The 23,474-nt window shown below is 48.7% G+C and overlaps 7 protein-coding genes and 1 non-coding gene across 8 annotated transcripts; 5 read left to right on the forward strand and 3 right to left on the reverse strand.

Moving 5' to 3' along the window:
- Positions 1-169: 169 nt before the first annotated feature.
- Positions 170-2,116, forward strand: BO87DRAFT_376685 (4-hydroxyphenylpyruvate dioxygenase family protein). The gene is made up of 4 exons (XM_025623356.1): positions 170-1,087; positions 1,143-1,202; positions 1,265-1,622; positions 1,684-2,116. The coding sequence occupies exons 1-4, from the start codon at positions 423-425 to the stop codon at positions 1,816-1,818; spliced, it is 1,218 nt and encodes a 405-aa protein (XP_025479799.1). The 5' UTR covers positions 170-422; the 3' UTR covers positions 1,819-2,116.
- Positions 2,117-2,284: 168 nt separating this feature from the next.
- BO87DRAFT_t140 lies at positions 2,285-2,356 on the forward strand. The gene has a single exon. It is a non-coding gene; the product is annotated as a tRNA-Glu (tRNA).
- Positions 2,357-2,781: 425 nt separating this feature from the next.
- Positions 2,782-5,850, reverse strand: BO87DRAFT_359160 (uncharacterized protein). Its single transcript, XM_025621504.1, has 10 exons — positions 3,968-5,850; positions 3,820-3,907; positions 3,646-3,758; positions 3,551-3,598; positions 3,465-3,499; positions 3,322-3,410; positions 3,235-3,270; positions 3,133-3,186; positions 2,944-3,080; positions 2,782-2,881 (listed from the first exon to the last, which is right to left on the reverse strand). The coding sequence occupies exons 1-10, from the start codon at positions 5,406-5,408 to the stop codon at positions 2,817-2,819; spliced, it is 2,106 nt and encodes a 701-aa protein (XP_025479800.1). The 5' UTR covers positions 5,409-5,850; the 3' UTR covers positions 2,782-2,816.
- BO87DRAFT_376687 (cytochrome P450) lies at positions 5,827-8,258 on the forward strand. The gene is made up of 2 exons (XM_025623357.1): positions 5,827-6,402; positions 6,460-8,258. Exons 1-2 carry the CDS (start codon positions 6,208-6,210, stop codon positions 7,801-7,803), a joined length of 1,539 nt encoding a protein of 512 aa, XP_025479801.1. The 5' UTR covers positions 5,827-6,207; the 3' UTR covers positions 7,804-8,258.
- Positions 8,259-9,224: 966 nt separating this feature from the next.
- Positions 9,225-9,794, forward strand: BO87DRAFT_56600 (uncharacterized protein). The gene has a single exon (XM_025629386.1). It carries the CDS (start codon positions 9,325-9,327, stop codon positions 9,661-9,663), a length of 339 nt encoding a protein of 112 aa, XP_025479802.1. The 5' UTR covers positions 9,225-9,324; the 3' UTR covers positions 9,664-9,794.
- Positions 9,795-12,717: 2,923 nt separating this feature from the next.
- Positions 12,718-13,981, forward strand: BO87DRAFT_56761 (aminoglycoside phosphotransferase family protein). Its single transcript, XM_025629387.1, has one exon. The coding sequence runs from the start codon at positions 13,060-13,062 to the stop codon at positions 13,903-13,905; it is 846 nt and encodes a 281-aa protein (XP_025479803.1). The 5' UTR covers positions 12,718-13,059; the 3' UTR covers positions 13,906-13,981.
- A 344-nt stretch (positions 13,982-14,325) lies between these two features.
- BO87DRAFT_56762 (uncharacterized protein) lies at positions 14,326-14,810 on the reverse strand. The gene has a single exon (XM_025629388.1). It carries the CDS (start codon positions 14,763-14,765, stop codon positions 14,490-14,492), a length of 276 nt encoding a protein of 91 aa, XP_025479804.1. The 5' UTR covers positions 14,766-14,810; the 3' UTR covers positions 14,326-14,489.
- Positions 14,811-18,712: 3,902 nt separating this feature from the next.
- On the reverse strand, positions 18,713-20,887 carry BO87DRAFT_56775 (uncharacterized protein). Its single transcript, XM_025629389.1, has 2 exons — positions 20,604-20,887; positions 18,713-20,535 (listed from the first exon to the last, which is right to left on the reverse strand). The coding sequence occupies exons 1-2, from the start codon at positions 20,701-20,703 to the stop codon at positions 18,878-18,880; spliced, it is 1,758 nt and encodes a 585-aa protein (XP_025479805.1). The 5' UTR covers positions 20,704-20,887; the 3' UTR covers positions 18,713-18,877.
- Positions 20,888-23,474: the final 2,587 nt, after the last annotated feature.

Raw genomic sequence — 23,474 nt, forward strand, 5'->3', positions numbered from 1 at the left:
TAAACGAGGCAGCGGATGTTCCGTGGGAGTCGAAATACCCGCCGACAGCCGGGCTTCTCCGGGGTCAACCGATGACATCCGGCCCGGCTGGTTTACTATCCTGGCGTCCTGTAAGCTGCTACTGCTTGCTTATCCTCTACTCTTTCCCAAAACAATGTAATTATGATTCATGGCCGATTCACTGAGTTTGTCTTCTGGAAACGGACCCTCCCGATAACTATTGACTGTGTCAGGAGGCCCGCCCTCATCCGGACTTATAAAGATGGTCCCGGGACCCCTTTCACCTCTCTGGAAGTAGACCCTAAGTAGCCAGGCGCACTCCTCTTCATGATACATAATATTTCCCTTTGATACCTCTCTTCTATACCCAAGTATTATAGAATCTCTTTGCTGTTCTTCATACAACACACACTCCCATCACCATGGCACCCAGCGCAATCTCCTCTCCTCCCTCCCCCCAGCCAGCTACCGCTACCACCTCCGATATCTCCAGCTATAAGGGGTATGACCACGTCCACTGGTATGTCGGCAACGCCAAAATCACCGCCTCATATTATGTCACTCGCATGGGCTTCAAGCGGGTCGCATATCGCGGCCTCGAAACCGGCAGCCGTGCCATCTGCTCTCACGTTGTCCGTAACGGCGACATCACCTTCGTCCTGACCTCTCCTCTCCGCTCCCTCGACCAAATGGAACTCCTCACTCCCGAAGAGCAGAAGCAGCTCCGTGAGATTCACGAGCACCTCGAACAGCACGGTGACGGCGTCAAGGACGTCTCCTTCGAAGTTGACTCCGTCGACGCAGTATATCAAGCAGCCGTGGCCAACGGTGCCAAGATTGTGTCTGCTCCACGCAGCCTCGAAGATAAGGACGGGTACGTTCGGGTTGCGACTATCCAGACGTATGGAGAGACTACCCACACCCTTCTGGAGCGCAAGTCATATTCTGGCGCGTTCCTGCCCGGGTATCGTGTTGAGGATGGGCCCGAGGACCCTATCACCAAGTATTTGCCCGGTGTATATTTGAACCGTGTCGACCACTGCGTCGGTAACCAAGACTGGGATGAGATGGACCGTGTCTGCCAATAGTAAGTTAACAAACTATTATTTCCACGAGAGGGCGTGCTGACCATTATGCAACAGTTACGAGAAGGCCCTTGGCTTCCACCGTTTCTGGTCTGTCGACGACAAAGACATCTGCACGTGAGTGACCCCATACTATCCACATACTTTTCCTCTGAAACAGTAAACTCACGAGATGACAGTGAATACTCTGCACTCAAGTCAATCGTCATGGCCTCTCCTAACGAAGTCGTCAAGATGCCCATCAACGAGCCCGCCGTCGGCAAGAAGAAGTCCCAGATCGAAGAATACGTGGACTACTACAACGGCGCCGGTGTGCAGCACATTGCACTCCTGACCGACGACATCATCCGGGACATCACCAACCTCAAGGCACGCGGAGTCGAATTCATCAAGGTCCCCGACACGTATTACGAGGACATTAAGATCCGTCTCAAGAAGACGGGCTTGGTTCTTCACGAGGATTTTGAAACCATCCGCAACCTTGACATTCTCATCGATTTTGATGAGGGCGGGTATTTGCTCCAGCTTTTCACTAAGGTATGTGCACCATTTTCCCACTTAAATAATTCAATGCAATATACTAATGAATATGATGTAGCACCTAATGGACCGCCCAACCGTCTTCATCGAAATCATCCAACGCCACAACTTCAGCGGCTTCGGTGCCGGCAACTTCAAGTCGCTGTTTGAGGCACTTGAGAGGGAACAGGCTCTGCGTGGTAACCTCGTCTGATTCTTTTTATTTTGATTCTTAGTACAAGAACTGCAAGACAGTTATTTGAAGGGGATGGTGTACAATTCGGCCAGGTTGCCAAGTACACTGATTGCTAGTTTCTACGTTTCCCATGTTCCTTGTTCTTTGGGTTTACTAGTACTGTACTGGATTGAACTGGACTAGTTGAAACCAAACAACAAACAATACTTCAGGTAAAGAACGATTCAGGATACTGTGTAACCAATCCGATATTTATCGAGTCTTTGATTGATTTTAACAATTAATGGGATAATTCGATTAATGTGAAGTATATGACGATGTATCTTTATTCTTATGTAGTCGCTTTAAAAACACATATAATATGTTCGGCAAGTGTGAAGATTGTGGAACCTCAACTGTATGTATATGTGCCCTCGCACAAGTTTTTGTAGTAGTAACAGTTACCCTTCTAATAGCCAAAGAGAGCTGTCTTCTTCAACAAGAATCCGATATGGTGTAGTGGCTAACATCGCCGTCTCTCACACGGCAGCCGGGGGTTCGATTCCCCCTATCGGAGCTTAATCATTTCTTTTTTCTTTTTTCCTCTCCTCATGATAGTACCTTCTAGCTAAGTATCGTATTGTGTTCATGGCTTCGACATATTATTCTTTTTGGTCTTGGTTGAAGAAGTTGCTGTTTACTTTGTTTGAGAACACAGATATCAAAGACCGGGATAGGTTGTCATTGAGACTCACTTCCAGGGCTCCTTTGGCCGATTCGTGGGTTATCTATCTATCCGTCTATCTATCTTATCAGATCGTTGACGGCTGTTTATGTGACACTCATGGGTTGTCAGTAGGCGATATTGTCTGGTCTACTATGGTAAGGCTAAGTTGGGACAAGTGTCGGTCTCTTGGTGATATTATGAGGTATTTGTGCAAAAGTCTACACTTCATCCTCCTTGTATAGGCTCTCTACAAAGGATACATGCATTTCCCACGTGGGAATATATTTTCATTCATCGTGTCGCTAGTCTGCTACTTCTTCGAGGAACTGGCACCACCTGGTGTTGTTCCCCCACGACGCTTGTATTTACGTGGATCTATATCGATTGTCAGCCATCCATGAAATAAGAAACAAACAATCATAGGAGATTGTACGTACCCTTCCGACTCATGAGTACTCTGTTTCTCGTTCCTTTTCCGCCCTCCCAGAATCCGCTACCGGCTTTGCCAATCAGCACTGCCCGGCATATTCCGCAATTTTCGGGCCGGTAGATTTGCTCTCGTGAGCAAAAGCCGCTGTAGTCGTTAGGATCGCTTTGTAGACTATGTCAGGATTGAGGGCACATACCAAATCATACGGTTAGCATGCTCATTGGGATGGTCTGTAGCGGCATCGTGGCATCTGCTTATATTAGCTTTGACATGGGAAGATAGCATGATGTGCTCGTACTTATCGCAAGGGAAGACCTTCGCACAGCAGCTGAATCTATTTTATTGTTAGATAATATCAATGAAGCACCTGAATGACGGGTATTACCTGAACCACCGATAACTCTTGCCGTAGTGCGTACAGCGGCCACGACGAGGCAATTCTTGACCAGCAACGATGCCGAGGACTTCCTTGGGCTGTCGATGACGATTAGCATAATTCAGAGGAAAGATATTATTGTAGTGGATTACCTTCTTCCGTGGAGGCTCGCGGAAACGAGATGAATCTGGCCGATAGTGTCAGCATTCCGTCAAAATTCATCTTATAAAGAACTCACATGCTGCCGACCCCACTTTCAGAAACTTGACTTCTGGAATTTTCATGACTGTAGTTGTAAGCGGTTGGTCCGTGTTTAGGAGATTCAACACATACCCATTTTGCGGTGACATTGTCGGCAATTCGCCATGGCACTTTCGCCCCGAACTGCAACAACACCAGGCGCGGGAAACGCTGTTGAGCATTCCGCACAGGTTGGGATAAAGCTACTGCGGAGATTGTCAGCGTTTTCGATGCGCAACGTGGAAGCTGTCATCCGATCCAACTTACCTAGGCAGAAGATCAACGACTGTGCACCCATCCAAGTCAAGATAGCCCGCACGAGTAGCACTAGGATGCATAAGCTGTCGACGGAACCCTGGAGGCGTGTCAACTCCCGTAGTTCATATAGCATTTGAACGACATGTGGTGTACTTACCGAGGCTCATGGTATTTGCGCATTTCTTGCAACTCTCGATCTTAGGAGACAATTCATCACTCTTGTCCTTGATCTGTGGAATATTTCTGACATCCAATTGCTCTTTGCATCGATCGCACTTGATGGTGATGTAGAGACCTACAAGCTCCAAAAGCTCGATTCCGTAGAGCTCCAGAAAAGGGAAAGAGAGGGCGACACCACGCTCAGCCGTCGTAGGCTCCGGAAGATCTGGAACGGGAGCCCCGCCTTCTTCCTCATCGTCGTCAGAAAACTCATCCTCAGACGGAGTCATCTCTGAGTCGTCAGTGTCACTACCGTTATCGCCCACTGCCCATTCAGGAGGGCGGGGCACAACGTGAACGTGTGGTTTATCTTCCAATGTCACTCCTTCTGCCTGAGATGGAGGCTCGCTGGGTACTATATCATCAGATACCACGGGCACAGGAGCTGGTTCAGGGGCTTTCAGCGGTGTTTTGGCGAATTTATGCATATTGCTGGTCAAGTAGTTCACTTGCGACACAAGATTCAACTGTTTGTTCCCTTCAAGCCACTGCGAGAAGCCAGCTTCCACAGCTCGTCCTTCTGGGCTATCAATGCCCTGCAAATGAACAGTGCTCGGTTCAAGAGGATACAAGCTAGGCACCAGGAGCTTCACTGTCTTGACGGAGCGAACAGAAATAGGCAGACGATCTAGCTTAGTCGGTTGGATTGGAATAACGAACGACAGACCGTCGCTGGACTTTTGAAAAAGAGGCAGCCTTCCCAGACGAGCGTCAAGTTGCTTCGTCTCAACTGTTCTTCTTTTCTCCGCCTGAGCCTTCTCTTCCGCGGTGTATACGGGTTTCGGAGGCTGAGGGCTCGCTGCTTCCACCTGAGTTGAGTTGGTCTTCTTCCCAGAAGACACAGCTAAAGAGCTCATCTTTGACACTAGCTTCTGCTCCTCTGGCTTCCCTTTGCCGCCCACGTTAGGCACGAACTTCAACGTAGGCCCCCGTTCCGTAGTAGTGAGCAAACGCTCCAAATGCCGATCGAGACTGTTCATCCAGCTGAGCAAAGTCCCACGACTACCACTTCTGATAGTGCTATCGACTATATCATCGAATCCTCTCGAGATATTTTCCTGAAACGCACTGCCCATTTCAGGGTTGGTGACTTTGATAGACGGCCGTCCTTGCGCCGGAAATGTCCCGGGAACATGCAAGATACACTGAAGCTTGTCCATATCAAACGGAAAGTCAGGATCCGAAGGAGCCAAGCCGAAACTCAATGTGGTTCCATCGTCATTGCTGGTTTCTGTCGGATTGAACCGTCTTCTGAGCTGGTTGAGCTGGAACTCTCGCGGGTTCGAGGCTTCTGCTTTGGACACTGGTCGTTGACCGGCAGCAGAGCTAGCACCCGCAGAGCTAGCACCCGCAGAGCTCCCTGTTTGTGCGTTGCTCATGTTGGAATGCCTTTAATTGAGCTGCTGTAGGATAAATCGAATAGACTGGTGAACTACATGGCAAGAAACAGGTATCGGAGCGGATGTATATTTGCGGGCGGCGGGTGGAGCTCACGGGACAGCTAGTCCCAAAGGGGTAAGGCAGGCGAATGACTGTCTGGATTGGCAGTTTTTGAGTCAAAAGCTGGTCGCCATCATCATGACTCATCTTGAGTCGTGATGTCTAAAATCCATTTGACTGTTTGATATCAAAGTGAACCGAGCAGAAAGCTCTCGAAAGCTAAGCATCCACAGTTGAAGCCACATAGTGGCGATGCTGACGATAAAAGGGGTTAGTTGGAGACCCGGTCCAGGCAAGAAGGAATGGTCCAATGATGTGCGGGCGTATCCAATACGATGGCAGCGATTGCCCCCAATCCACTAAATGCTCCAGACACAGCTGTGAGTGGCCAGAGTGACTGTCAACATCACTGGAGCCTTGCATGGTTCGACACTTTATCCAAAGGATCTCCAAGTGGTCTGATCCGGCTCAGGAACCACCGTGAGCAATGCCTCCTTCCGTTGCTGACAGTGTTTGCGAACCATTACAGTGGTATGGACCGATGTAGCTCAGTGCCAGGGGTAAGATCTTGGGAGTGATATCTAATAACTCGTGGCGCCTAGAGCTGTTTACGTTAATCTTCAGACAGTCATGAGCCGACCACAACCTACTCCTTCGATGTCTTGCTCCTGACTTTCTCCTTTACAAAACACCTTCCCCATCAATTGGTCCTTTTCTCTGCCTACGGTCGCTTCCAGGATGGCATATCTTGCTGTCGCAGGCGCCTACGCTTCCGCAGCGTTGCTCGTTGCGATAGTCTTGAATATCGCGCGCCAATTGCTCGTTCGCAACGAGAAAGAACCACCCGTTGTCTTCCATTGGATTCCCTTCCTGGGAAGCACAATCAGCTATGGAATGGATCCCTATGCATTCTTCTTCTCCTGCAGGAAAAAGGTCAGCCATTGTGCATCATGCAATTGCAAATGATTACTGACCAAAGCGGTTGAATAGTACGGGGACATCTTCACCTTCGTGCTCCTGGGCAAAAAGACAACCGTATACTTGGGCGTTCAAGGCAACGATTTCATCCTCAATGGCAAACTCAAGGACGTGAGCGCGGAAGAGGTCTACAGCCCTCTCACCACCCCGGTGTTCGGGTCCGACGTTGTGTACGACTGCCCTAATTCCAAGCTGATGGAACAAAAGAAATTCATCAAGTTTGGCCTCACGCAAGCGGCGCTCGAGTCACACGTTCAGCTGATTGAAAAGGAGACCCTCGACTATCTCCGGGACTCTCCACGGTTCAACGGCGCTAGTGGAGTTATTGATATTCCTGCTGCCATGGCTGAGATTACAATCTATACTGCTGCACGCGCGTTGCAGGGCGAGGAGGTCCGCAAGAAGCTTACTGCAGAGTTCGCTGAACTGTACCACGATCTAGACAAGGGGTTCAGCCCCATCAACTTTATGCTCCCTTGGGCTCCGTTGCCGCACAACCGGAAGCGTGATGCTGCTCATGCTCGGATGAGGGAGATTTACACAGACATCATCAACGAACGGCGCAAGAACCCAGACGAGGAGAAGTCCGACATGATCTGGAACCTGATGCACTGCACCTACAAGAACGGACAGCCGGTCCCGGACAAAGAGATTGCTCACATGATGATCACTCTGTTGATGGCAGGACAACACTCCTCTTCCTCAATCAGCTCTTGGATCATGTTGCGACTAGCCTCTGAGCCTCAAGTGCTTGAAGAGCTCTATCAAGAACAGTTGGCCAGCCTCAGCAACAGGAACGGGGTCTTCGAGCCGCTGCAGTACCAGGACCTTGACAAGCTGCCACTCCTCCAGAGTGTCATCAAGGAGACCCTACGGATCCACTCGTCCATCCACTCGATCATGCGCAAGGTGAAAAACCCGCTACCAGTACCTGGCACATCTTACGTTATCCCCGAAGACCGTGTTCTACTCGCCTCACCAGGCGTAACAGCCCTTAGTGATGAATACTTTTCCAACGCAACCCGGTGGGATCCACACCGTTGGGAGAACCAACCTGACAAGGAGGAAGAAGGAGAGATGGTCGACTACGGATATGGCAGCGTGTCCAAGGGCACTGCCAGTCCCTACCTGCCTTTTGGCGCTGGCCGCCACCGCTGCATTGGAGAGAAGTTCGCCTACGTTAACCTGGGCGTCATTATCGCGACCATCGTGCGTCACCTGAAGCTATTCAATGTGGATGGCAGGAACGGAGTGCCTGGAACCGATTACTCGACTCTCTTCTCCGGTCCCATGAAGCCTGCTATTGTAGGCTGGGAGCGACGCTTCCCGGACAACTCCAAGGGGTCCTTGAACTAAAGCCCGCTTTATTGCAAGCTACCTTTCATCTTCAGTCTTTTCCAACTAGTACCTTGTAATAAGCATCCTGTATGATTAGAGCATCCAGTCCATAGTCAAAGAAAGAGATATGACCGCTGCCCAGTCAGCACCATGATCGAACATCCCAACCCTGAACCATGACCATAGTCCATAGACCAAACCGAGGATGAAAGCGAATGAAGCACGTGAGGACCCTCGTGTCATTGTTCCACCACCTGTGAAACCCGCCCCCTTTCCATCCAAGGGCTAACAATGCCCACCTACCCTGAAATGCGCATCAATACAGTGGCCATCCGCGTACCAGCAAAACCACGTATACGAAATACCAACCACAGGGCAAAAGAAAGATGCGCATTGAGATAAGAGCGCGCACATGCACACGGTGGCGCCTACTAAATCAACAAGGGGAAAAAAAAGGCAAGTAGAACAGCGAGGATAAGGCTAGACCTCTGCCCCATCTCGCCACAAAGCAAAGCAGAGAGAGGCATTTGACCTGCTGTTCCGCGGATGAATGTACAGAATGCGACCCAGAGCCTGCTTTCGAACACTGAGGCTGAGCGCCAGCAAACACACACTCACACACATACAGCGCCACCTGCGGGAGAAGGGCCCGAGTATGTCAAAATAAGGATTACAACAATAATATGGGGAAGGAATTTGAAAGGAGCGTGTGACCGAGCAAAAAAAAGAAAAGCTGCGGGCCGAAAGTGTCAGTCAGACCCAGTGATGTATTATGGATAGTTGTTGAAGGCCTGATAATAGAACAAGATAGAATACCTAAATGGGATGGAAATTGCGATCATAATGACATAAAAAAGTACATGGGGGGTGGGTATTGGCGCTGGTCGACAGGCCTGGACCTGGAATACGAAGCCCGGAGGAAGCATCCAGAAATGGATGAATCTGCAGTATACCTAGTATACCTAATGTAGGGGACGGAGGCTCATGACTGACAGATTTGTGAATGTGAAAGGCTGACCTCATCGTCGAAACAGGACAGCAGTAAGTAGCTCTATCATCATCATCTCAATAATCTCCCAGGATTAGAATCCATTGACTGGGGCCCCGAGGACAAGGTATCCTGCTTGCTCCGGATCACGGGCGTGTGATGTGAAAAAATAATAAGGAGGGGGAGCATAAAATCGTAAAAGATCGGCGGGAAAGTCGCTAAGCAATATTAGAAGTCACTGAATTGATGACTTGTCAGCGCGTAATCTCGGGATTCCAGGAGGAGCAAGGGAACATCCGCAATGTGATCGAATTGCCAACGCAGAGATCTGGTGACCCGGAGATCGACAGTCGCCAGGTCCTGGCCAACGGATGCTGGAGGGACAACGCTAGAGACACAGTCCTCCGGCTCTCATCACCGGCAGACATGGGAAGCAGATGAAAAGAGAGAGAAAAAAAAGTACCTGATCTAGTAGAGGGTTGGATTCTCGTCGCGGGGCGTACAAATGATGCTGACTGTTGCAGTGATGCCAGCCGCCATGTGACCACGTGATGGAAGTCGGTCTGGCAGTGCTGAGTGTTTTTCAGGTCACCTTATTCGCACCTTCTTTTGGGCAGATGAACTGGATACGAATGCTAGGAGAGGCAATGCCCCCTCCCGTATTGTGCCGGCAGATGACGATCTTTGGGCATCGCGGGGAGAATCTGGGGAAACATCCACCTTCTGGATCTGTCCGAACCGACTGCAAGTATCACCAGTTGTGGAATGGAAATACTGTGCAATCTCTCGACTGTAACCATCTGACGTTGACCTTAACATGTCAGTGTGTCTATCTTTGCTTTTTTTCCGGCCCCAGTCTGGTATCTGGCGTCGTCTTGTGGCTTGTATGATGGGAGTGCGCATGTCCACTGATCTTCTTCACGTTGGCCTCCACCTACTGGACGTTATACTCTATGTGGGCATCTACGTACCTCCCAAATAAGGCAGAACACCGACAGTTACGAGAAGAGGAAGGTCGGTAAGTGGAACGGTTACCTAAAGTTCTAACCTAGTGTACCCAAGTTGGTGGAAGGGTCCTATCTTGTCTTCGGCAGAGTTCCACCCAACAATGCCCACAGCACAGCTCCTGATAACCGGAAAATTGGCTTGCTGCTACCCTCCATGAAGAAAGGAAGTTAAACTTAATCGATCACACCGACACTTTGGATCTTCCTTTATTGGAATTTGGCCAGCGATATTTGCCCGCGGTAAAGTTAAGCGGAGATAGCAGCCACAGATGATGCTATGATGATTCCAGACCAGGCGGTGATGATACGACTGTTGACTTGTTTGCAAATGTACATCGGTTGCACAAAGCAGGTAAACTGAGGATTCTCCGGCTGGCATTCGCAATCGGAATATACCCGGAGTAATGATGGACATGGGTATCCTGTTTCTCATCCACATCCTCCTAGAAAGCAAATGATAGCGAAGTGCAACGCTCCATCAGCCTCATTGAACCACTGTCAGCGACTTCATCTTCTAATTTACCCGTTTGGTAAAGAGCATAGGCCGGGCAATGCAAACGAGTCGAGTTGAATAAGCAAGCGAGTGGTACAGCACAAGTACCCCCGTATGTAAACGGGACTATTGATACCGACAAAAACCACGTTGGAACCCGGGCAATACCACTAAGCCTAAACCCCCGCGGAATACCCGGTCACTTGGCTCCAAATCCCACCAACATTCCGATCTTGATATGCAGGGAGACACCGACGCCATTGTACCACACCATATGGTGACATTAATTTCCCAAGCCCTATGCGATCCCTGATCCTTCAACAAAGCCACAACTCAAATGATACCGGGCGTACGTTTGTCTGTGCTACGGTGATTTAATGGTAATAAGTCTCGCCGGGAGTGGGCAGAGAAAAGCCTCACTAAGAAACGCGTCCCCAACTTCCCCGCCAAATCATCGTCGTGACTAGGGCTTGCTCCCCGCGCCTCCCCCTCACTAACTAGGCGCACAGAGCGCTGCTTGTTCTGATTCGCAGGTGGCTTTTGCGGTTTAGGACGAATCGAGTAAGTTGAGCCCGGATGAATGTAACTTGGACCCACTGACGAGGATATTCAGGAGCGTGACTTAGGACCCTAATTTGAGGGTAATACAGCTAGCTGCCAGCTACGAGCCCCCCGGCTGCATAACACGGCATTCACAATGTGTGTGTTGGGTAATGGAAAATGTGCGGCAAACAAACAAGCGGTAGGCCTACATGTACGGATCGGGGTTTGGGAACGGTCAATCTACAATTGACTGCACCCAGCAAATCGAGCAATCGCCTGACTCTCAAGACGCCGTAGCTTCAAGTGTGAACCAGCAAATTGAAGTAACGTGAGACATATCATTGGTTGTGACCTCGGGATAGCGCGTATTCGAGGTACGCCGCACCAGAAAAAGTCATTGCCATCATGTGACTCCTAGCTCTTCCGGCTAGCTCAGAAAGGGATCAGTTTCTCCGTGATTACTCCGTTCATACGACCTGGCCCTGAGCCATCAGCACCAACAATACAGTAGTTCCTGAATCCAGCAATCCATGCCTAATAGAGACTCAGTTATACTTATTCTACTAAACCATTGAATTAAAAAGTCCCGATTCCCGGCAACTTTCAATGGTGTTTATTGAAACGACCAAACAGGTCACCTGTTTTGCGGAATTCTGTGTGCTGGAATCCCGCATCCGACGGAATCTCGCCGCGCAAAGATACACGCTAGCCTCCTCCGGCAAGGCAGATACAACTAGTGCGGATCGTCTCGACCTTCGATGGACGGTTCCATGTTGTCTCTAGCGGGGTTCTACGCATAGCATGAACTCAATCGGAGCGACGTCCTCCGGGCCCGTAACTGACGTTAAACGGCTGCTCAGTCTTAATGCTGGGAGTGGCCTCGATGCACAAACAGCCACAGATGTGTTGTGTTGCTATACTTGGAAGGTGTTGATAACTGGATGTTATCCGCCTATCTCCATAATGACGACGAAGGTAGTGATGTGGCTTGTTTCACCCAAGGCCGAGATAGCAAGCTTTTCCTTCTCCTAAAAACAACAAGGAAAAAGCCCTTTACCAAGCTAACAAGTCAATTGGTATGCGCATGCATGTCAGGACGGCCACTAAGGTGAACAGGTTGGGCCAATCATCAAGTTACCCGAGGCGGTCTACACAATGTTCGGTATTCCCATGCACCCAGAATCCATATACATGGTCAGGTGAGAAGCACAATTTCAGTATCAACGAGCGGATACGAATGATCGTCCAAAAGATCCCTCTAGGCTACGACTATTCACCATCGGGCACCGATCTGGAGATCAAAATCTTCTTCCTCATAGCCCAATTATCTCCACCGTCATTGGCCTATACAGGAAGAAAAAGTCTGCTAGCCGCAACCTGAACCCATCGTCGCCTGTGTGTATAGGCTAAAACAGGACTAGGATATTCGATACAAGCGGATTACATACAACCCACCCCCGCCAAATACCGAAAATTACCAATACCAGCCCATCGGGCAAGTACACCGACAAATCCATCCACACAAAACGAAAGTATAATACGGCTCTAAGCCAAATGCGTACTGCGATCCCCAAACCCCAAACCTCTTCTAGAAGACTTCTCGAAGGCGCACCACACCAAAATCGGCATCATCGGTTGCCTTGCGACCGTAAACGTGGTTAGCGCCAAACACTCACACATGGCATGTGATTGATTTTCGCCTCCCGATGGCATTTTTCGCCTCTGGAAACAGCTGGTAGGTGGCTGATACTAGTGGTGGTTTGAGATTCTGGGTAGTCGAATCAGGACCTCGGGATGTCTGAAGGGGGCCAGCCGGTTGTCTGGGCCGTAAGAATGGATGTATTACTCTACATAATCCTTCCGCTAGTTACTCCGTGGTTAGTTCGCTTTACACAAGTCCTTTCTTTGTAAGACAACCAGAAGACAGACTTGATCCACAATTAATACAAATCACATTCAAGTTATGAACACTCGTGCTGTTACGTACCCATCCACGCTTTGACCTGGACCTACCCACCTAGTATCAGTGGCTGGTAATCGCTGCCAACGCCGCCCAAGTATACTGTACACGTGATCAGAAGCGATCGTGAAGCATATTCACATGCATTTCACAATGCGTCTCAAGTATCTAACCAAAGATGTCATGGCCCTCAGTATGGTAGCCAAGCTTTTGAATGATTAGCAGAACAATCCAATCATAGTCAGCTTTGCCTGACTTCAGGCTTCAAATCATACCTCCAACTATGTCAATACCCGAGTCAATAGTAACACTCTATCTTCGAACACGACTATGGCTAGGCAAAAAGCGCTATGGCACCTTCACGCCGAAGGTAGTAAGAGTGAGCTCCAAGCGACTAATCAAAGGACCATGTTTCCCCGCCGAACTAGAAGGTCTAAGATACGTCGCGCAACACACATCCATCCCCATCCCAAAAGTTCACCGCACATACCCAGCCACCGAGGGACGCATCTACATCGAAATGGACTACATCAAGGGCGATACCCTCCAAGAAACATGGCGCAACCCCAACTTTACATCCACAAACAAACAAGCAGTGATCAACGAAGTTGCTAGCTACATCGATCAACTCCGACAACTTACACCACCCCAGGAAGGTCTTGTAGCTTCCGCAGAACTAGGAGAATGTTATGACATCCGAGTGGGAAGCTGGCCGTTTGGGCCATTCAAATCCATTCACGAATTCCATGAGTTTCTGCGCGGGACGATCCCCATAGAAGATACTACGAAAGTATACGGCGAAGCTGTCACGAAGTGTCATGAACGATCTGGATCTGGGTCATACTATCGGACGTGTTTCACGCATGCGGATATCGCTAAACGGAATATCATCATTCGTGATGGAAAGGTTGCTGGGATCGTTGATTGGCAGTTTTCTGGGTGGTTTCCGGAGTATTGGGAGTATACGAAGGCGTTTTATACGCTTTATGATGTTCCGGATTGGTATGGTGGGTTGAAGAAGGTGATGAGGAGGTATGATGATGAATTAGAGGCGGAGAGGGTGCTTTGGGAGAGGTTTGATCAGCCGGGGGATCTTCTTAGGACTAGGTATTATGGTGGTAGTAATTAATATGGGTAGGTGGATGTGTTCTCTCTTCCTTTATTTTCTTCGGTTTCTTTTCGTTCTTTTTGCTACGCTGGTTAATAATGTTGTAAGTTGTATAGATCTAGATGTTCATAATCTGATATCATGTGACCGCCAAGTCTAGTAAGCGGGGGCCTCCCCTCCCCCGACCGGTCAACGGAGCAGACCAGTGCGGTAACTTACTTAACAGCAGAGTGACAAACAAACAAACAACCAAGCAAAATGAATACGTACCTAGCTCGGCATTTCCCCGATCAAAGGATCCATGCGCGGCGCCCCGGTCAGCCTCAACGACCGTCGTCATACATACTATACCGAGAAAAGAAACTAAATGAGAAAGAATAATAGTTAGGCTGAAACAAACAACCTTTCTCTCTCTCTCTCTCTCCCCGCTCCGACCACGTGCCGAGGCATACTACTGCAACGTAACTAAACTATCAAGTAGCAAGAAAAGAAGACAGAAAACAGGATAACAAGTCAACTAATTCTCCGAGTCTAGACAATCAGCTTACAACAAGAATAGCCAAGTCTAGATTCACCCACCAACCCACATAATTAGTGTACATATGTTATATGCGGTCAAAAAAGTGAACACGTACATATGATGGGGCCATGTGAAAAACGGTGAGCCAGCGAAGAAGGTAAAAAAGACAGTGTGCGGGAAAATAGAGTTCAGAATGTTCTCGGAGAAATAGAAGAGCAAATGATATAATCAAGATAATTCGGTGTCTTAAGTTAGTTAAGTTTTTGTTTGGTATTGTTCCGAATATACCCCATTGTGTATGTATGCATGGATGTGGATGGGAAAGGAAGGAACAAGGAAGTTTCGGCATGCCGAGCTGCATTGGGGAGTCGGGCCGGGTAGTAGCCGGTTGCTGGTTGGGCTCGCTCGTTGGTTGGTTGTTCAGTTGGCTCGGTCGGGCACCGTTGGTTATTGGTTGTTATTATTTATGGTACGTATTATTGTTTCAGGGCCTCGGTGTGTGTGTGTATCTCTCTACAAGGTAGGAAATGATGGAGAGGATCTTAATTTATTAAGCAGGGTGTCGAGGGGTTGATTGATTCAAGGTGATGTATGTACTATGTAGGAGTTACTGCTCCACTTCCAGCAGCCATCAAGGCAGTGAAACGAGCGTGAAGAAGTCAAGAATCAAGATTATTGATGGATGGATAGTCCGTATAGCGATCGATCTGAAAGAGGGAGGCTGAAGGTGAGAATTAGTAAGGAAGGATAGAATACAACTATCCCGAATCAGCCCGAGTACAGCACCTGTCACTCAGATACAGTGTCACTGTATAACAGCACTCACAGTACCGGTGAAGGCTACTTTGTTCGGGGGGGGGAACGAATCACTTGGCTGCCCGATCTCAAATTTCGCTCCACAAGAGAAAGAAGACCCGCAATTTGAAAAACTAAACTACTTAGCAACAAGGTAAGCTGGGAATTGACACCAGGGAAAGAGTGGAGAGAAACCACCCCCCCCCTCTCAGCTGACAAAAAACCACTCGCGCGGCGTCCACCCCGACTTTCTGCAGGGGCAGTAAACTCTTTTGGGCCAAGTTCCCCCTCAGCCGCTTTGCACTGGTGGTCGGGGTTGGATCCACCGCCGTGGTCTGGGTGTTTGAGAGAACCACGGGCTGGCTTTTGCTCCACGTTTTCGGGCAGACTCGGACGTCAGAGTTTGCAAGTTTGCAGGGAACTCGAATCGTCATTGGTGCAGGTGATCGGGAGATTCAGGGAGATATTGTGGAGAATTAAGAGGAAAATCAGGAGGGAGAAGGAAAAAAAATAATGTAATTTCTCTTCTTACTTTCCTTACAGAGTACACAGTATGCTTTTCTTCCTTCCAATGGATCCGATCCGACCCTTTTTCGGGATTGTGCTTATGTTTGCTTTTTTGCGGGTTGAAATTCGGTTGGTTACCATTTGTGCGTGTTATTATTCTGGTGTCTACTTACTGCAGTGGTTAGTTACCCAGCTAATTTGATGACACCTAGTTAGTCTCAGCTAAGGAATGCGACCTGTTCGACATACATGAACGGATTACAGCGGTCCGAGGGATTCTGTTGAATGCAACAATCTACGGAGTAGTTAATTCATTAGTAAGAAGAGTCCACTCCATAGTACTACTTCAACTCCGGTTTTCCTGGGAGTACCCGCGTTACGTCATTGTGGTTGAAGCAATGAAGATGTCAGTGCGCACGAGACCAGGGCCAATGCAACTTATACCGAACTTTATACTGGGGATTAGTCCGCTATTCCGGTTGCATACCATTACACAAATGGCAGCTTTACAGTATGTCACTGTATCAATGAATATAGACAGAAGTAGACAGGTACGAGATCCTACTATAGATAGAATTTTGAATTCTTCCCGCCCAGTAAATCTGCAAGGCTTACGCAGATGACCTGCTTATTTCCAACGGCACTGCGCAATAGCCTCCACGGCAGTTCAATCGCATACGGCAGTTGTTGAGCTCGAGTCTTCACGGGAGAGCGAGAGAGAGTCTAGAACAGGCAGGTTGAAGAATACTTGCGACCGTTTTCCAACTCTAACAGGGGCTGATTACGAGCTGCTGCTGCTGCACCTCATCCAGTTGAAGTTAATCTTAATACCTGACAAACAATATCTTTCACCAACTCATCATCCATCATAGTACTCCATCAACGCCATGCCATGCCATGCCAACTATAATAATACCTCGGATCAATATGCCTAACCCAAAACCAAAAAAAGCACATGGACAGAACAAAAAATAAATAGAATTAGAAAAAAACAAAGTTAACCTTCCAAGACATGTACAAAGTTCCGACAAAAACCGCCCGTCTAACTCAATCGAACAGCTTCCATCCAACAAGTGACGCAAATTACCGACCGGGTTTTCTTGATCTAGTCGACCCCGATATACTTTATGAACACATGTGCGCGCAGACACTCTCTCTCTCACACACACACACACACTTTTCTCCCTGATCTGCATGTATCCATCCTTATTCCATCGAAAAAGCTAAATAGAACTATACTAAGATCTCGTGGACCACAACACCACCAACAGCTAATCGTAGTAGTTCGGTGAATCGAACTAGTTTAGATGATGATGTTATCTATCCAGCAACTATACTATGATGGGTTCAGACCATGATGTGAACCTGATGTGACCCTGGAGTAATAATCCCCATCCGAACCCGGTTCAGTCGGCTTTTCTGGCTTTTTTGTCCCCGTCATACCTACCCCCCCCCCCCCCCAAATCCCCCTCTCCACACCCCCCTGTTTTCTCCAAGGGCGCGGCAGCAATCTGTCATCGAGTGTTGTTGTTGTTGGTTGGGGTATGACAAGGAGGTGGGTGGGGGAGGGGACGGGAACCCCGAGATGTCTTTTTCGCCTTCCTTACCTTACTACCTTCCATCATGCTTCTTCTTATCATCGTTGAAAACTCAACTTCGTAGTTTAATATTGCGTAGATGGTTTTACAAACCATACAGAACAAATACATACATACATACATAGCTTCAAGCTTCAAGCTTCTATTTTCAGCTCCTTTTTCGCCTCCCCTCATTTCCATTTTTAACATTTTTTTTTTTTTTTTTGAGTTCTTACTTTTTCTTTGTCACTATCCTATTCCCGTCCCGTTTCCTCATGGGGGGATCTTAATATCGGGCGCATGTGAAGGGTAGGGTAAGGTAGGGAAGGGAAGGGAAGGGAAAGGGAAAGGGAAAGGGATCAGTGCGAGAGATTCTAGATCTCTGACCAGGTACAGCTGGTGGTTCGAGGGTTGGGGAGGAGTTCCCCTCACCTACTTACTAAGTACTTTTCCCTACCCTCCTCTTCAATTTTTATTATTTTTTATTATTATTATGTGCTATTATTATTTTATTGTGATCATTTCTGCCCATGCTACGTGTCAGTGCGCCGTAGCCCAGGCCCGCCGGAGACCACCACCATGGTTTGAATGGATGGATGGATGGATGGCTTCGGTGCAGAGTCGCGTCACCACACACACACACACCACTTTCTCTCTCCCTCTCTCTCTATTTAGGTTTCTTCCTCTTCTTTTTTACTTTACTGCTAGCTAAATCAAGGAATGTTGTATCTCATATCATATCCAAAGTGGATTTTCTATTTCGCTAGATTTCTTTTGGTTTGGGTTGGGGGTGGAAAAACAACAAATAGCAATCTCACTGTAGCATACATCGGTGATAACGTGCGCAAAAGATAAGCGGCGGAAAAAATGTGAAAAAAAGTCCCTGGAATGGTATGGTCCGGGTTTCAAGTCAAGCAACAAGTAGTGGTATCTGGTATCAAGAAGAGCTAAACTGGCTGTTCCCAAGATGCATGTTTGCAATGTTTTTCTGCCGCTTCAAAATAATCAAACGCAGGCTGTCTCACTCCGTGGCCCGATCACATCCATAATTAGAGAAAAACAATAAAACCCTCTTTTCTTTTCAGTATGTCCACCCATAAGAAGAAGTGAAAAAAAGAAAAAGAAAACAAGACAATGAAGACCGTATCCGACCATGCATCGCCAAAGAGAAAATTTCATCTGTACAAGTGAAATTAAGGATGTAATAAAAGGCGTTTGTCCCTCCCATGGCCCATATATAATGACAGCAGACAGCCTCACAATGCAATGTTGAAAGATGGGGTAAGATGAAAGGAAAAGAAAAAAGGGGAAAAAAAGCAAACTAATGACCCGAAACGCATTAGGTCGGATATAACAGCCGTATGATCCCTAGGTGCGCCAATATGCAATGCAGTCGTGATGGTACGTGTCACAAGGATGATAATCAGTCGGCGGTCTTTACATGTTTTGGAAAAGAAAAGAAACGAGAAACAAGGAGTAGCCGTTCGAGTATCGGGTATCATAGTCAACAAACATTACCGATCCAGAAGAAAGGACATGCTTTGACGCAGATAATGGAAGGTGAAGACGGAAGTCGAATCATCAGTCAAGGGCTTCACCACCCCTTCACATGATATTCCCAAGGTCCAAAGTCGGTGTAATGAGTAAAGGATCCGGTTTTGTCCTTACCCTGACTGGTAGCCTTGGTTGCAGCACCACCGGCCTGGCCGGCTGGCTGTCCCTTAGATCCCTTCGGTCCAGGGTATTCTTGTAGATTGGCCATGTCATGTGCCGTATGTCTGCGCTTCAGGAACGCATTGGCAGTCGCACTCTTCTGTTGACGTTCCCACAACAAGTGTCGGCGGAGAGACTCGGTCAATTCAGTAGCAAGCATGTTGCGACGAGTTGTCCGTGGGGAGTGGGCAACAGACTGCGGGGCGGGCTTCATGATGATGGGCTTCGAACGAGGCACGTCGGGACCACGCATCGTCAGGTTCTCATCATCGTCCTCAGGCGGCGATGCAGGGATCGAGGGACCGTTGGGGGAAGTGAGACGCGAGCGTTGGAGGGCTGGACTAGACCGGGTCGGAGCTCCCATCTTAGTAGGCTGATGCATCATCATGGTAAGAAGGGAGCGACGCGAAACAAGGTTGGGTCGGGAATCCACACGCTGGAAGAGTTCCTTCTCCTCAACACTGGATCGGCCGCTTTCCGTGATCGAATCTTCCCAGTCCGAGTCCGAGTCCTCGATAGCACTCTCAGAAACCTCATCGTCCGTCTCGACGGCATCTTCGTTATCCATAGCACGTTCACGGATGGGCTTGATAATTTCATTCTGGTCCCTGAAGGAAGCCACCTTTTTCCTAAGATCTTGGCCACTAGCCGAAGGCTTGCTCAATTCATCAGAAAGAGAACTGCGATGGGGCCCTTGCATTGCCATGCGATCCTCGAAAGAGCTTTCATCGTCGTCACCCGACGAGCCTCCCAGAGTGAACATGCCGCCCTTCTTCTTGAAGGGAGTAGGCTTGAGCTGTGCTGGAGGTTTGGCCGGGCCAGGTTCGGCAGCCAATCTAGGTTGCGACCGGTATGACGAAGAGATGACAGAGGGAGAGAATCCGCGGACGATGCTTGGCGACTTGATCAATTCGGATCGGGTAAGAATGCCGGACGAAGAAACGCTAGTATCAGACCCGGCGGTATTGCCATTGTTATCGCTGTCATTGCATTCGGGCGCAGTAGTCGAGCAAGACTCAGTGGACTGGTTAGGTTGTTGGCTGAGAGGGTACGGGGGCGGGGTTGGCGTTCGCCTCGCAGTAGAGACAGAAGGAGGGGTGGCGGGAGTAGGGGTCGAAGGACGTGGTGTGATATCGACGACAGGGGGCTCGACTGTCGACATGACGGTGGGAATGGGTTCAAGGTGTTTCTTCTCCTTAATGTTCAGCACCATCCGTTCCAAACCTAGAGATGTAATATGCTTTTCCTTTCCGCGAGCGAGGCTGGCCATAGAATCCTCACGCACCACCGCCGGCTTATAGTCCAAGCACTTCGGGCGTTTAATGTGATGCTCTATCCGCTCAGCCTGCTCCGACGCCGCCGATTCGACACTCGCGGAAAGTTCTGGCAAATCCCCAGCTTCGGAACGAAGGAGTGGCAAAACCGAGGTAGTGCTGGAGGTCTCCGGCTCCACACAGAAGGTCTCACGTGTCCAGAGTCGCCAGCTCAGGTTTTCTAGACGTCGGCCTTCCTCCATATAGTCGGCACATTTCGAAAAGACTAAATTCGGAGGTCAATTGTCAGCCACCAGACGCGACTGATACCCGCAACAAACTAGATGCACTTACCCATCCACATGCCATGAAGACTTTGCGCATTGGCTGTGTCGACCTTATGGATCTTGGCCGTATCCACCGTCAGAACGGGGGTTGAAAAACGCGAAGCCATTCTAACGACGCCACAATTTCGAATATGTTGTAGTTCCTCAAACGATTCTTTTCTTCCCCGTAGGAGTGTAGTTTCGGGGTCGCCGTCTCCCCCAAGCGTGGTCGTTCGGCGCGAGAAGTTGCGAAATAGACCTCTTCGATCCTCCAAGGTTACTGAGAGTAACGCCTCCAAGTTTGGGTTCTGCAGCGTGCTGCAGAAAGTCGATTGAGATTGAAAGTGGCGCCCAAGCTGCCTGTCAAGTGCAGCAGGTGTCGAGTTCAACAATTGCTGTGCGAGATGGAGGGTGGTATGGCGCAAGAGAGATCGATCCGGGGTAGGTCGATTGATCGAAGCCGGTTCCGTAAGCGGATCCTTCACACTTTCCAGTACTACCTATCTAAGAGAGAAACGACCGAAAACGAAAAACAGTCGGGGTGGGTGAAGATTGAACGAAGGTTCAAGCGTACTGGCGCGAAGTATGTAGATATGGCCGGTTCAGGGAGGTCGGGTATGGACGTGGGGATGAGGATTGAGGGTGATGGGCGAGAGGAATGAGTGAAGGAGGAAAGAAGGAAGGGAAAAAATCGAAGGGGAATATGGGGGAGGAGAACCTTAGTCTGGCTGGTGGAGCGGACGAAGAAAAGAGGAAAAGGCAAGATAGTTAACGGACGGGTCGGTGGAGAATTGGGGGGAAGAGGGAGGGAGGGTGGATGAGTGAGTGTCCGGTATGAACTGGTAACGGGTTCAATACAAGGGGAAAAAAAGGGAAAAAGAGGCAGAAAATGGCAGAAAATGGGAATTTGACGGTGGCCACAAGAGAAAAGTCCGATGGGGGTACGTACCGAGGGAGAGGTACTGTGGTTGACCAGCGATGGGGGGGATGGCGGTAAGTACAAGGATGGGCTCCTAGCCGCGCCTCCTCCCCATCCGTGGTCCCGGATGTGTGATCAATCTTGGGATTATTTGCGTTCTTTTTTTTTTTTTTTTTTTTTTTTTTTCCATTTTCCGATTTTTGATTTTTCTGAAATTCAAATTTCCCCTTTCGCAATGGTACATCCGGAGTAACCCCGTGGGTCTACTGGTATTTCATACATTGTTATAACACCGGTAATATTACCATCGGTCTGTTTCCGGAGTCCCACTTTGGAACAAAGTACGAAACTGGTATTGAAGAACAATACTACTAGTCAAGTAGGGCCAGCTATACATCGGTGAATGCGTCTACACCCACCCCCCAACACTTGCAACCAGATGAAGCTTGACCCTGGATCTGGATAGATACATACTAATACCGTCCAGGTATGGATAGCAGCCTCCAAAATGGATCACCTTTGAAAAAGCCTCAAAGTTTTTGTGACCTGATGCCTTGATTCACCCTGGTTCTCGCTTCATCTCGGACCGGCAGCACTATGTATGCATCACCGACAAAGCAAAACCCCTGGAGAGATAGCAATGACAACAACAGGGGGAGGGAAGAAAAAAGGCCACAGGGGATCGTTCTAGACAAACATTCAAACAAAGATCAACCCGTCCTGTGACCATCGCCTCGGCTGACTAAGGACAAGGCATCTTTAACAGTTCACCAGTCAATCGATCGGGTCACTTGACTTCTCAAAAATGGGTCCCGAACGATTGGCCGAGGCGAAGTGCTGCTGATATCACTCCGCACTTGTCAATTCGCCAGGGCTGGCATACTGTAGGAATCGGGTTAATGATCACTACTATTGAAGACCTAACGATAATAGCCACTTCCATCATTGTACCCAGCATCCAGATCCATTTCCATCATCACTGTCAATCTAGGCACCGTGCCTAATCCCTCGCCTCGTCAGGGGCATTTGACACTTCACCCACCACCCACCGCTGGGCTATTATTGTTATGTCCTGCTGACTAGTGACTTATTGCTCGATTCAGTTCAACTGCTTTCGTCACGGACATGCTTAGTTTCGGGCAGATTCTTTGATATCCAAATGTGACTAAGGAAACCATGGGTTTTACCGTCTACATTCTGGGCACCTCCCCAAGCCACGTTCCTGTTACCCGGTCTCTAGACATCAACATCTTACACACAGACTACCCGACCTAGTTCTGAAACCGGGCATTCCGGCACTTGACCTCATCCCCAACTTATCGACCCTGATCCCCTTTTAGGCTCAAGCGTGTCTGATCGAAACTCTGACTTTCTACATCCATATGATATGTCGACGTGGATGGTTCAATCATCCCGGCTGAAATGGCCTGAGCACTACTGATCTTCCTTACTGTTTGTTCTTATTAGCCGGTGGTGGTATGTACCTTCGCAAAATGCCCCAGGCGGAGTCGCATACCGGGGAAAGAGCGCAGCGTTTCCGATCTGGATGATCATCTCACACCTACATAGTTCTCCTTCCTCTTATCAGTTCATTGCGCCCTTTGAAGTCTGCAGCAGTTATGTATGTATGTACCCTGAATCGCAAGTCTTCAATGCCCTTTTACCCTCCAAGCCACGATACCCCAAAGCACTTTTGATTTGAGATTTAAAGTACACATGTCCAATGACTATGTATCCCTTCCGAATACCGGTCTCAGGAGACTGGTATACCTAATCTGAGTGACCCAACAACAGAGTATTCGTGTTCGCTCATTCCTCACCCCGTCCATAGTCACAAGGCGAAAATCCTGCCAGCTGTCACTAAAGTACTTGTGATGCTATCTTTGTGAGAACGGTAGGTAGGTAGTAGTATATTCCCAAACAACATAATGTAAATAAAAAGAAATAATGGGGGGCAATACTACATCCAGCACGTATGAT

The sequence above is a fragment of the Aspergillus neoniger genome, assembly GCF_003184625.1.
Source record: "Aspergillus neoniger CBS 115656 unplaced genomic scaffold BO87scaffold_16, whole genome shotgun sequence".
NCBI lineage: Eukaryota > Fungi > Ascomycota > Eurotiomycetes > Eurotiales > Aspergillaceae > Aspergillus > Aspergillus neoniger.